The 13,816-nt window shown below is 41.3% G+C and overlaps 1 protein-coding gene across 9 annotated transcripts in view; it reads left to right on the top strand.

Annotated features, from left to right (window-relative positions):
• The window catches only part of ERBB4 (erb-b2 receptor tyrosine kinase 4), a 633,162-nt gene that overhangs the window by 465,208 nt on the left and 154,138 nt on the right, over positions 1 to 13,816 (top strand). For all 9 annotated transcript variants that reach the window (XR_008467602.1, XM_054207999.1, XM_054208001.1 and 6 more), the window contains exons 13-15: positions 5,358 to 5,490; positions 7,939 to 8,032; positions 9,496 to 9,650. Coding sequence is in view for 8 of the 9 variants with exons in the window: in XM_054207999.1 (XP_054063974.1) it covers positions 5,358 to 5,490; positions 7,939 to 8,032; positions 9,496 to 9,650 (382 nt within the window). In the remaining variant the exon portion in view is untranslated. The remainder of the gene's footprint in view (positions 1 to 5,357; positions 5,491 to 7,938; positions 8,033 to 9,495; positions 9,651 to 13,816) is intronic.

The following is a 13,816-nucleotide window of genomic DNA, read 5'->3' as shown; positions in this document are numbered from 1 at the left end:
ATGAAAAATGGTGTGTATTATTTGAGAAATAAAGGTGTTGCTAAGAAAGAGAATCACATCTGCTCAGGGATGGTGGGTTGCTAGTTGCTTTTCCCTGCAGCGGGGTTGGAATTTAATAGGTGGTGGGGAGGAACCTAGTTCTGTGCTAGCAGTCTAGTAACAAGTGTATTTTGGATGTCGTGACAAGGAGAATTAGCTCTTTGAGGTTTCACGTACGGAACAGAATCTGTCTGAAGAAGCACAAGGTCTTGATGACTATGCAAGAATCACTACGGTTATATTCCAAGATCCTAGTGGTCGCATCTTGCTCTCAGATACATGAGCCTGTGTACTTTCCAGAGAGCACAGGTTTCCTCTCTACCATATGAAAAACTGCTGAGTGTGGGAGAAAAATCTTGCTCTTGGTGCTCTTTGATGTTTTCTAACAGCAGATTGGCTATAGCTGACTGATAATGGTGCATCATTTAATCAAAGAACAACCAGCTCTCTTCCATTCCTAGACAATGAGTATAAAAGCCAAATAAGCAGTAGTAGGGTGGAACATAGGCCCCGTGTCTCATACAGTAATGCCTCCTCTTTGCTTCAAGCTCTCTATAACTTACAATATGTTAGAAGACAATGGAAAGCCACCAGAGGTGAACTTGGCAAGGCTCTTTTCCCTTCATGGAACAGTAGCCCATTTGTTTCACTGGTTTTGAGAGCTTGGGGACGTAGCTGAACATGATGATTTGGAAGATATTCCCATATTAGTTGTCAGGACTGCTTTGTCAAATACCTCTTTGCCCTTTCCTCTGATCGCTAAGTTTGAGTCCCTTTGAGTCCCAGCAGCCAGAGCTACTGAAACACGGACTTCCAGGGCACATGGAAGCTTGGAGGTACTGTCACATCATCCTCTTGCACTGTACATCTTGTCACTACATTTGCACACAAAGGGAAAATGTAAACTTTATTTGACTTTTAGCTTGTTAAGGATTTGTTATGACTGAGACTCATAATTTTCTGGAAACAAAGATACTCCTAAAGATATTTTACGAAATTTAACACCAAGGGAATCTTCGTGATGAAAACAATTCTCATTCATTTCATTTTAAGAAGTCACAATGTAAGCTACAGTGCCAAGGGGCTAGTTTTAAAAATGGGGTCTAACCTATGTTCATTAAATGGACTGTATTTAATTAATGTAGGCTAGGGGCTAAGTTACTCTGATCAGAAGGCAGTATCTTAGCAGAATTCCTGAATCCTAACAGGGAACAGTGGTTTTCTCTCTCTATGCATGTCTGCGTGAATGAATTGCTTAATGTTCTGTGGCCTTTTGAGAATCAGCATGAGATGAGAAGAGCTCTACTGCTGCTTCAGCTCTGCCTGTCAGTCAGCACCTCTCTGGAGTTCAGTGGGTTCTGATGCAGGTTAGATTTTAACTAAAATCTTCACAATTGCTTAGAGCAAGGCAGAATTCTTCCTTACGACCAGATGCATTTCCCCAGCGTACTCTGAAACATCTGTGATTCTCAGGATAGGCCAACAGGCTGGGCTTTAGGAGAGTTTTCTCTGAATCTTCTTCCACTGCCTGAATGTTTGGGATCTGTGGCAAGCCTCGAGGGTTTCCATTGCTGCCTTTCAGTTATTTTGCCTGTTCTGCACCCCGATCCTGCAGATGCTTGGGGATATGCCCATGCCTCTCTGAGTGACAAAGACGACTAATCAGAATGGGGAAGGCAAATGCATAAGTAAATATTTGCAGGATTGGAATCCGTCTTCTATGATTGAAAAACTGTCTGCTTGCATGGTAACTAGCAGGGTATGAACTGGTAATAAAAACATTAAAGATTTTTTTTCACATGGTTTCCAGTGAACAAACCAGCCTAGACCATGGTAATTATTACAGCCACTCTCGGGTATGTTTATTGCTATTCCTTCGTATATTTTGAGTCACTGTCGGCTTGTTTGTGCTTTCCACACTACCTAGTGATTCTTAATGGCTTAAAGCAAGTTACAGCAAACATTTAATATCTATGCGTAACTTTTCTTAAAAATCATGTAAGAGCTTCCAAGACCTAGTAAGCATCATATTGAAGTGACTTAGGATATATCACAAGATAGAAGTATCTTTTCCATACCGTTTAATGCTGTGTTCAGCTGACCATATAAATCAGTGAGGCAATACTTAAAAAACTGTTGAGGGAGTAAAATATTTTTTGAAAAGTTCAGTCTGTAGTGATGCTTCATTTTTGAGATAACACTGACATTGTAGGGTTTGGCAGAACTCTGATTTATTCTTTTTTTCAATAAGGAAGATAAAGACAACAAATTAAAGTCAGTGGAAATGCTACAGAAATATCCAACACACAAAATATACGTTATACTCCTGATATCGTCAGTTATTTCATCTTGTTATTTCTGCCACTTCTTCACAATGTTAAAGTAGTCATCAAATATTTTTTGATGGCACCATCAAGATGGTTTTTCCAAAAGCTGGTTAAAAGCTTGGGCAGACTTCACTTTTTTGTAGAATGTTGAAAATACAGGAGCAAAACAGATGTGTGTTTTTTGAATTTAAAAAAGTAATCCATCAACCCCATAATGCTCTATTGCTTTGCGTTGTCTTTCTAATATTGTCCGATGCAGGGCCAGAGAGGGGTGGGTGGCTGGAAGGAATGCGACCTCTCTCGTCTCCACTTTCCCTACACACATTCAGGGATAGAAATATCAGCATCCAAGCTCATGTACACAGGGAACATAGAAGAAAGTGGCACCTTTGAGGCTGAGCACCAAGGAAAGGGCAGCAGTACGTGATCATCAGCGGGAGGCTTCTGAACCGTGTGGACCCTAAAAGATGGCTAGGCTTGGGGGCTGGGTACAGGAGGAGGTTTGGGAGCAAGGCGCAAGTTGAGGCTTCAACAGCTGTTGCACCTTCAGCACAGTCCGATAGTGTCTCCCGAGGCTGTTTAAGAGTTCAGGTAGCAAATGGGCATCTTCAAATGGATGAGCTGAGTGGAAATTAATTGGAGAGCATTTATCTAAAATGCAATGCATGAAGCTCTCATCTAATGTAGACTTTTAATTGTCTACTGCTATAAACTGTAATGTTAAACACAGTTTGTGCATAAAACTTATTTCGTTATGAACATTACTAGTGCAGAATGAATGACTATAAAGTTATTTGCTAGAGGATGTGCTCTGGTAGTTAGATTTTACTGTTCTTCCGTGCTGAAGTGAAGAATCTGCCATTTTTTGCGAGGATGGTATTTTTTATGGAACAGTCAGAGGTGGCTCATGTTAAATATGAGTGCGCACAAAATAAATGTAGAGAAAATATTCTTTTATACAAAGTTAGTTAAATAATTACTTTCAGCTTTAGTGACACCTACAGTGTATGGTGAATCCTTTCTATGTGAAGGTTGTTATAAATGTGGTTGTTATGAATCACATCAATTTAGCCACCAATTAACAACTTGAATAAATGATTACATTCATTATCAGGTGTGATGCAAAGTGAACTGAAGTCTGTGGGAGCTTTTCTATGGAGTTCATGGAGCTTTGGATCAGGCCCGTAAGTGTATAGCCAAATAACAATAATTTTCTTTTTTTAGGTAGCTAATTTTCTTATGTTCTATCCAGGCTGAGGAAAAACATTGAACCTTTCTGCTTCTAACCTGTGTGACCCCATTAATAAAGAATGAACACTTGTTCTAAAACTCTCGATGAAAATGAGTTCCTGTCAAAAGCATTATTGTTCTTTCCTTCCAGATATGGCCATGTGATATGCTGGAGCTTCAGAACATTCTCAGCCCATGGGAATGCCAAATAATGTTTCTAAAATTGAAACATTTATTTAGCCATCCCTATAATTAAGGAAGAGGAAGAAAGACAAGTGTAATAGGTTTTTATAAGTTGTCAGGAAAACCACTCCCTTCTTGCCAAGATTGATTTATGAAAACATTTCTATGACTTAGAAATAAGCAGAATAATGATTTTTTTTTCCCTGTTGCTTTTTTCATAGACCACAGGCACTGTGTTGGCTAGATTTCAGTAGGGTAATCATGACTTTCTTTACTGAAGAGTTCTTGTTTTATTTGCATAAAGTTACTCAGTTTATTTTCTGAGCTATTTTATAATAGTGTTACTTGCTATTGGAAGGGATTTTTTAGTGCAACACTGTGTGTGTAAATAAATTCTGATTTCAAAGTAGTCTGACAGCTGAGAACAGTGAAAAGGAAGGAAATCAACTAGTAATAAAAGCACAATTGCAAGGTACAAAAAAAGGTGAGAAAGCAAATAGGAAACTGCCTTCCAACGATGAGAGTGTGTAAAACAAAATCAGAATTACTAATGTTCTAAAGATTGAAAATGAGAACAAAGGGATCTCCAAAGCAGAGTGGTTTTTTATTGTTCGAAAAGTACTTAAAGTGAGTCACTGACTAGAAAATAAAACTACTCATACAAAAAGTTTGTTTAATTAGAACTGTGATACGTTCTGGGTTTCGGGTCTCTTGCTGTGCTGGAATCTCTGAGAATTAATAACGCTTTAAAGGAAATTAAACGAACACCTGGAATTACTCCTAAATTTAATTATTTTATGTTTGGCTGTACCTGATTAGAGCTTTGTGGTGAAAGAAAAGCCAAAAAAATACTTGTGAACACCTTCTGGATGTTGTCATTAAGGAAGTGTATGTGATAGAAAAAAATAAATACTATGTATTCAGGCATTCCAGCCGTAATAACACATGAATGTGCAGACTTTTCATGTATGAGGTTATCTGTGGTACGGTATTGAATAAGGCAGTGCTCATCTACCTGCTGAATTACGTGTCTTGTACAGCAGAGCCATTTACCGTCTCCTGCGTCAGGGAATTCTGGAGCTTGATCTATACTTTCTATGAAGAAAAATCTCAGTTTTGAACCCTGTTGGGTTCCTGTCTCCTTGAATGCCCATGAGGGTCTTGGAAGAAGCAATGAACAACTGTTTCATGCTTACTTTTCTTCCTCTTGTCATTCATGATTTCTTAGACCTTTATCGCGTCCTTTCTCACCCATATCTAATGCTACTTGTCTGTTTGTTCCTGGTACAGAAGCTCTTCTCTAGTTTTGATCATGCAGTGCCCTTAAAGCTTTTTCTCGCTCTACCGTATCCTTTCTGAAAGGAACAAACCAGAAGTGTGTATAGTTTTCAAACTGTCAGTGCACAGTGTGCTTCTGTAGTGGTACGATGATAATTTTCTGGGTTTTCTCTATTCCGTTTCTAGAAAACCTGAACGTTCAGTTTGCTTCCCTGAGTATGGCAGAATGCTGAATGAAATGGTTTCCCTTGGGTTTCAGAGGACTGTGTAAGTTAATGATAGTATCCTCTCTCTCTGCAGCTGCTGATGGAATGGTGTGTAACGAGTTATGCTCAAGCGATGGCTGTTGGGGGCCAGGGCCAGACCAGTGTCTCTCCTGCAAGCGCTTCATCAGGGGAAGGACCTGCATAGACTCTTGTAACCTGTATGATGGGTAAGATAGTTCCCTTGCACTTTTCCCTAAGGTTGCTGACTACATTGTTCAGGACTTTCATGAATAAGTTATTTTCTTTTATATTGATCAATATCTGGTTCCATTGCCAATATTAGTGATTTTGAGTGAAATATATTGTGGGATAAGTTTTAGGTATTTCCAAATCTGAACTTCTGTAGAAAGGCTTTATCTAGGATTTGCTGACTAAAATTTCCATGCAACATGAAAAGTTTGTTGCACCTTTTGCATTCCTGATGATGTGAACTATTTGATTTAGGTGAACACTAAAAAACTCACCACTTATCCCTACTTGAATATTGACACCGCTATTCAGAAACACATACAATTATGTTCTTTCACATTAGATTTAGGCATGTATCAAGAATAAGGACCCCAAAGTAAGAAAACTCTCTTTTTTCTTCATAATGCCCTACGTGTGTGTACCCACAAATAATAAAACCAATGTGAGTTCTCCCGCTTCCTTCTCCCACTCATGCATGTGTCTCATCTTTTCTGGAGCATGGGTGGGGGAAACCCTACCCACAGCACAGCCAAGGTGTCTGAGTCTGGCTTACGACGGAAAGGTAGAGCTGAGCTGAGCTGCTTGTATTGGCTGCAGCAGCAGAAATTCATCATTAGGCTGTGGAGTGAAGCAGGTGGAATTTCCCTTCCTGTGTAACGGTATATAGCAAGGCCCCTGGCACCTCTTTTAAAGTGAAGATAAAAAAACTAAATTATTTTCATTACCTTTTTCATGTCAAACTGCTAATTGAAAATAAGATCACTGTATGGTTTCTTTTTCTTTCTTTTCCTGCCTTGGATGCCAACTCGTGTAACTGTTATAGAAAGAATATTGAATGAACTCCCATATACATGTGAAAATACTATAAACTCCTCTATCTGGACAATGCATGTAAAAATATCTTATCAGAGTACAGTTTTGTATGCTTAAAAGCCCTTCTCCTCCCTGCCAAAGAAAGAAAAAAAAAGTAAAAAGAAGAGTTGCAGGCCACAGTTGTGTTCTCATACGCACTGCAGTATGTTGGACCACATTTGGTGGCTGGGGTCCCCATGAAGCCTATCCCAGTAAGATCACGAGGAGGCTGTCATGACCAGCCCTCAAATTGGGATGTTCTGATCTGTATTGATTAGTGAATGGTATTTACACTTTCCGTAGGCTCAGTTCCTTCCTAAATATGTGAAGTGATTTGTGACCTGGGCTTGGGGAGCAGTTTCTCGTTTGTTTGTTTGAGAGCTCTGCACATTCATCTCTCAGGGCAGCAACAGTATGTCAGGGTAGGGTCAGATGTTTTTCGCTTCTGTATTAGTCCTCAAGAGGACAGCTCTCACTCCAAAGCCAGAGAAGGGTGAGCTCACTCGCTGCGGTCAAGTGAGGTTTTCTCCAGCTATATTGTTGTGACAGATCCTAATGGCTTAGAGGAGCAGAGGGAGAACATGGATAAACTAGGCTCAGAGGCTTTCACCTTTACTTGAATATTATTAATGCCAGCTAACATGAGTGGGCAGCACATCTTTAACTGGTTAGTGCAAATATTTTAACTGGTTAATTCAACAAGGTGGGATCCATCTGCAAAGCTTAGGTGCCCAGCCTGAGATACGTAGATTACATGGATTCTCTCTGTGGCTAGTGGGAGAGAAGCCACCTGTTCAGGTGTTAACTCATCTCAGCCTAGAAGGTGGGATGAATTGTGTTGAGAAGGTGCTGGAGGTTTTTTTGTGAGTGGCAACTGAAAGCTGGAATGAGACACCTGGTGTTTGGTGGAAGAAATCCCACCAACTATCACTACTGTTTTCCCCCCTTATAAGTGGTTAATAAAAAAAAATTAGTCGCTAGGGTGACAGTTTCTTGTGCATGCATGAAATAAATGAGCAAAAGGATTTGTTTTGACATTTTTTTAGATTCAGACCTCAGTCTAGAATTGTTGTTGAAGAAGTTATGAAGAAGCCTTTTGAAGAATGGGCTTTAAAACAGCAGTGTGTGCAGAGGCTGAACTAAAACCAGAACAGCACTGTGATCAACACTCTTCCTAATCCTTCCTATCGGATGGTGGTGTCTCACATGTAACAAGTGGCTCTCTGAGTCTGAGCCATGAGGCACAATTCCATAGATAAAACTTGAGAAATAAGTTGCTTTGTCCTGTTAATGAGGTCCTTATTTCTTAAGGAAAGGAGAAAAAAAGCACTCTAGTTTTAAACTGGCAAACAAAATGTCTGTGTGTCTATGAAAGAGGTTGCTGATGGGGCCTGGTTTTCAGCTGGTGTAAAGCAGCATAATGTCGTTAACTGAAATGATCTCAGCTGGTGCAGTGGGCTGACCTTAGTGAAGCTGAAATGATTCCCACCAGGTGAGGGAGGAGCCAGCCATTTTGTCTCAGTTTCAGTCTCACTCTTGCTTTCTCCTAACCTGCTTGCAAAATATTTTCCTAGGGAATTTCGAGAATTTGCAAATGGTTCTGTCTGTGTGGAGTGTGATCCCCAGTGCGAAAAGATGGAAGAAAACATGATCACGTGCTACGGGCCGGTAAGAACAAAATTTGGTGTGTTATGGGCTGCGGGGTGAAGTGTGCTAAAGCATAGACATTTTCTGCTTACAGACTTTAAAGTGGCTAGTGAAAATCGATGTTAACAAAAGCAGAAAATACGCATATTCTGCATTTAGGTAAAGAATTCTGTTCATGTTAAGTTGGTGCTGGGAATAAACGTCCTTGCACCAGCCTCCTTAAGAAGGTTGCTTAAAAAGTAGTGTCCTCTTATTTCCTGAGTTGTCTTAATGCCTTAGCGGTACAGATGCATGAGATTTTTAAATGACAGATAGCACATAGTTATGATTTGAGTGCACTCTTTTATCGCTATTTTCATTCTTTATACTCAGTTCTGTCCTGTTCTACTACAGCGTTAGTTACTTTTCCACAAAAAAGTGTGGGAATTTGTCTCAATCTCTCAGCTCGAACAATATGTTGAGGTTTTTTTTTTTAACTTAGCCTTTTAGGTTGTTTTGATGGAGAATTTTTTTCATGCATCCTAAATGAATGGTAACTGTGTCTGTCACCTTTATAATGGCCAGTGAGTCTTTCAAAGATTATTGCTCTGTTGTGAGATAGAAGCTGTCTCTTTCTTTTGGTCTTTTGTATATTGCCAAGATTAAAAGTCACAAGTATCCTGGGCAATGAGGAGTTGTATTTTGGGCTCTTTATCATTGAGAAAATTTAACCCATAACTTATTTCCTTATTTTTGTTAACTTACCTACTGAATGGAAAAAAGACATCATCATTTTTGTTGCAATATTCTGTTTTCTGCAACACAACCATAAAGCAAGGAGCTAGTGTTTCAAGTATTCAACCCATGAGGGAAATGCGGACTTGTAGCAGGCTCCTGGACATAAAATCCTAGACCGGTAGTCAACCTGAACACTGTATTTGGTTATACACTGGCTCATCATCACAGCTTTAAAATTTTACTTCTGCAATGTCCAGGAGCCTTGGTTTGTAGTTCATAATAGTCTAGTCTACATAGGTATTAGGAAGAAGGAGACCTCGTAGTTCTTCAGTATTGTTGTGACCAGATACCAGAGGGAGAATGCAGTGTGGAAAATAACTGTGGAGTGCAGAGGTGGAGGATCCCGCTGAAAGGCTATTGCAGTTGCCTTGCAAATGTGGTTCGGTATTGAACAACGTTGTGGGAAATTTCTCAGAGTTACAGTGAGCGTCAAGTCCATCGTATTAAGCACACCAATAATATTGAGAAACCTCTTTAGAAGCTGGAATTTAGTCTTACTCTACAGAATAAATTTATGGCCAAAAGCCCCAGGATTTACACATCTTACTGCTCCTTAACAGAGACTGGAACCGTACAATAACTCACTGTTCATTGGGAAAGAAATGCTACTAGAGCTATCGCTGAGATCTAGGAGCTGCAATTCTAGTGCAGCAGGAATAGATGGAGTAACTTGAATGCACTGCATTTCTTTCTCCCACGCTTCCCAGGGACCTGACCACTGCACAAAGTGTTTCCATTTTAAGGATGGTCCAAATTGTGTGGAAAAATGTCCTGATGGCTTACAGGGGGCCAACAGCTTCATTTTCAAGTACGCTGATGAGGATCGTGAGTGCCATCCATGTCATCCAAACTGCACGCAAGGGTAAGTGCAAGTTCTGTGAAGTGAGCCATCCTATTTACTGTTTATAGCACAGGATGGTTTACATACAGTTTGGCTTGGCAGAGCACTTGTCCCACTCCTGAAAACAGAGCATGTGCAATAGTAACGTAACCTTTGATTTTCAGGTCTCTCGGGACATTCAGGTTCCAGTCATGAATGTCCGGCAGCTTATAAGAAATAAAGCTTACGCCCCTTTTGAAAACCATAGAGAACAACTTTTCACAGCAACACTCTTAGCTTTCCTTCTAGCTAGCACTCATTGGTAGCAAATGATGCCATTGATACTTACTTCAGTGTAGGCCTGTAAAATGACTTTATTTTTAGTATTTATGTGTTCACAGAATATTCGTCTCTGCTCCTTGGTATCGGTGAACTAGTCTGTCAACACTACCGTGAGACAAAAGCGTTACTGCGCTCTTTTTCATACGGGGGCTGATGCAAAGGGTTTCTCTGAAACCACACTCTGTACAGGAGTCTGAGTCTGAGCATCAATTTCTCAAGTCCTGTCTAAGTGCCCAAGATCACTTGTTAAATTTGGAAATATACAGCCCATGTATCTGAGCCAGAATTAAAAATCTGTGCAACAAAATAACAGTCGTCAGGTATACAACTGTTGTTTTGCATGGGCTACATAAGTCATAAATGTCTTTTCGATGAGACGGTTAGTGGTGTCCAGCATACAAAGAAAGGGAGAGGCAGCCGGGGGAAAAGAGAGAAGACTTCAGCCAGTGAAATAATCTTTGACAAGAGGCTCTTATTGTTTAGCAGCTAAAATTAAACCAGTAAATTATTCAATGTAATCTTGATGTCAACAGCTGTTGCTATTCAAAATGAGACCTTTTGCTGGTTTTGCAAATCTAATTACAATAGAGCCATTAGGGAAATGAAAGTGAGATCGCAAAGACACAGCCAGGATCTGTTACAGATTTGTCTTCCCCTCAGACCCTTTAAATCAGTTACACAATAAGAAAAATGCTGCTACTGTGGAAGAAGAGTTTAAGGAAGAAACAATGTGAAAAGATGAGGTCACTTCACAAGCTCTGGTCCTGGTTTTAATATATGGTGGAAGTGCCAATTCTCATTGAGTCTGACAAGCCCAGCTATGGATGATTTACTGTCCACCCTGCATAGAAAGCGCCTTGAATCTCTGCTGGCCTCTCAGAAGACCACGATACAACATTTCTTCCCGTTCCCTCCCCTTTCTGGGGGGGTCTGATCTAACTATTACTCATCTTTGTGGCACAACTGTGTTTCTCCTAAACCAGGAAGGGAGCAGGATGTTTTCCATGACTTTACATTTCTTCATATGCATCAATATTTTGCAAGTGGTTGTTTGGTTTTATTTCCCTGGATAGAACGGGATCAAGAAGGGAGGCTTCTATGCCTTGTGATGAAAATCTGACATGCTAGTTCATAAACACATAGGAACAGGCATTAGGCAGTTGTAACTGAACGTGCCGGTGTTAATTGGCAAGCCTTGGTGACACAGGGTTCCTTTATGCTGAGTTATGTTGTCATTTAATCCTTGAGCTTTCAGTTTTCCCTTCTTTTCTTTTTCTGCAGCTGATCAGGTGAAAGAACATCTTGTTTAGCATCATGTGCCAATCCCCAGAGAAATGACGAAGTACCACTAGTAAAAGGGCCAAAGGCTTCACTGGGTTACACGTGCCAAGGTGTGGTTAGTCCCTGGATGAGGAGCTATCCCTTTCCCATGAGTCAAATACTATTCCTGACAGAAATCCTCATCCTCTTATTAAAGGGCTAATGTGTCTATTCTTAGGTATTTCGTTACCCCTCATAAAAACAACACCCCACCATCCCCCAAATCTTGGTGTAAGCATGGGTATTCTTTTCTACTGTTTCTGAAGACTTTCTGGCATGTAATTATGTTAATGAAACTGTTAATGATGGCCCCAGATGTTTGGGGTTTATGGGTTTCCATCTTCTTGCCAACATTGTTGGGGCAGAATATGCTTACAGGGAGAAGGGAAATCAGTTACTCTCTTTCCTTTTCTCCTTCAATATCGAATTCTCTAGTTTCATATGCTTCCTCTAGAAATTAATATTAACCCCTTCTATGACGGGTTTACAGCATTGATGGATAAGGGAAGAGCAACTGACATCATCTACCTGGACTTGTGCAAAGCATTTGACGCTTCCCCACACAACATCCTTGTCTCTAAATTGGAGAGATGTGGATTTGATGGATGGACCACTCGGTGGATAAGGAGTTGGCGGATGGCTCAAGGAGTTACTGTCAATGACTCGATGTCCAAATGGCAAGCAGTGACGAGTGGTGTTCCCCAGGTGTCAGTATTGGGACTGGTACTGTATAACGTCTTTTTCAGCAACACGGACAGTGGGATTGAGTGCACCCTCAGCAAGTTTGCTGACAACACCAGGCTTTGTGATACAGTTGATATGCTGGAGGGAAGGAATGCCATCCAGAGGGACCTGGACAGGCTTGCGAGGTGGACCTATGCGAACCTTACGAAATTCAACAAGGCCAAGTGCAAGGTCCTGCACATGGGTTGGGGCAGTCCCAAGCACAAATACAGGCTGGGTGGAGAATGGATTGGGAGCAGCCCTAAGGAGAAGGATTTAGTGGATGAGAAGCTCAGCATGAGCCGGCAATGCGCACTCACAGCCCAGAAAGCCAACTGCATCCTGGGCTGCATCAAAAGATTCTGGGCCGCATCAAAAGAAGCGTGGCCAGCAGGTCAAGGGAGGGGATTCTTTCCCTCTGCTCCACTCTTGTGAAACCCCACCTGGAGGACTGCGTCCAGCTCTGGGGCCCCCAATTTAAGAAGGACATGGACCTGTTGGAGCAAGTCCAGAGGAGGGCCACCAAGATGATGAGAGGGCTGGAGCACCTCTGCTATGAAGACAGGCTGAGAGAGTTGGGGTTGTTCAGCCTGGAGAAGAGAAGGCACCAGGGAGACCTTACAGCAGCCTTCCATTGTCTGAAAGGGGGCGTACAGGAAGGGTGGGGAGGGACTCTTTATCAGGGAATGTAGCAATAGGATGAGGGGTAACGGTTTTAAACTGAAAGAGGGGAGATTTAGATTCAATATAAGGAAGAAATTCTTTGCTGTGAGGGTGGTGAGCCCCTGGCCCAGGTTGCCCAGAGAAGCTGTGGCTGCCCCATCCCTGGAGGGGTTCAAGGCCAGGTTGGATGGGGCTTGGAGCAACCTGGTCTGGTGGGAGGTGTCCCTGCCCAGGGCAGGGGGTTGGAACTAGGTGATCTTTAAGGTCCCTTCCAACCCAAACCATTCTATGATTCTATGAAATTGCCCTCAGTTGGGATTCTACGGTGAAATAGGTTTTGGAAGGATCACGTCTTGATATTTGGCTCGCAACTGAATGGTACAGACAAACCGTAATTCTACTTCATCTAGAATGTCTATTCTCCTCTCTGTCAGATCAATTGCTGGAATAAAACTGATGCTCTTGCAGCATAGCTTGGATTATTGTCAAAAAATGTTGAGTGGCTGCAGAGCAGTACTCCCAGTGTGGTATTATCTCATTCCTGCAGTTCTGCCCTCTTTGAATCCTGCTGCTTGCTAAAATGGGTTGTTGGTTCTCATAGTTTTTTTTCTATTCATCCCCACCTGTTGTCACCAACGAAGATATCTGTCCCACCTCTGTGTTCCCCGTGAGCATTTTGCCACATTTTCATCATGCGCTTACAGATGATTGCTTTACACCCTAGAGCACGACCTTTGATAACACCATTCTTCTCCTTTATTCAAGTATAATGGCTGCTTCTCTTAATAGGTTTGTAATTATCCAACCCTGATAATGATCTTATATTGACTAAGAGAACTATCAAGGAGTGACTTCCTTGGATGCAACATCCCCATGATAAACATCAGCTACTTGAAGCCAGTTTGGAGGAGATGAGAGGCACGTGAGACAGCTATCCCATTTAATTCAAGAGAGTCAGAAAGCATTTGGCACCTCTTCTTGCAGAGCTAGCCCAAATGGAACTCTTTCACAGAAATGAAATACTAATTATATCATAGTATTTAACAGTCTGCTTCATCGCTGGGCAAGACGCAAATGGGAGATCTCACTGGACACCTTCCCTCATCATAGAAAGGCATTTTCTTGCACAACGTTTTGAAGGAAGTGTATTACTCTTCACC

This window comes from Rissa tridactyla, chromosome 7, assembly GCF_028500815.1.
Source record: "Rissa tridactyla isolate bRisTri1 chromosome 7, bRisTri1.patW.cur.20221130, whole genome shotgun sequence".
Taxonomy (NCBI): Eukaryota; Metazoa; Chordata; class Aves; order Charadriiformes; family Laridae; genus Rissa; species Rissa tridactyla.
The sequence above is the reverse complement of the archived record's forward strand: the minus strand, read 5'-3'. Positions and strand labels throughout refer to the sequence as shown.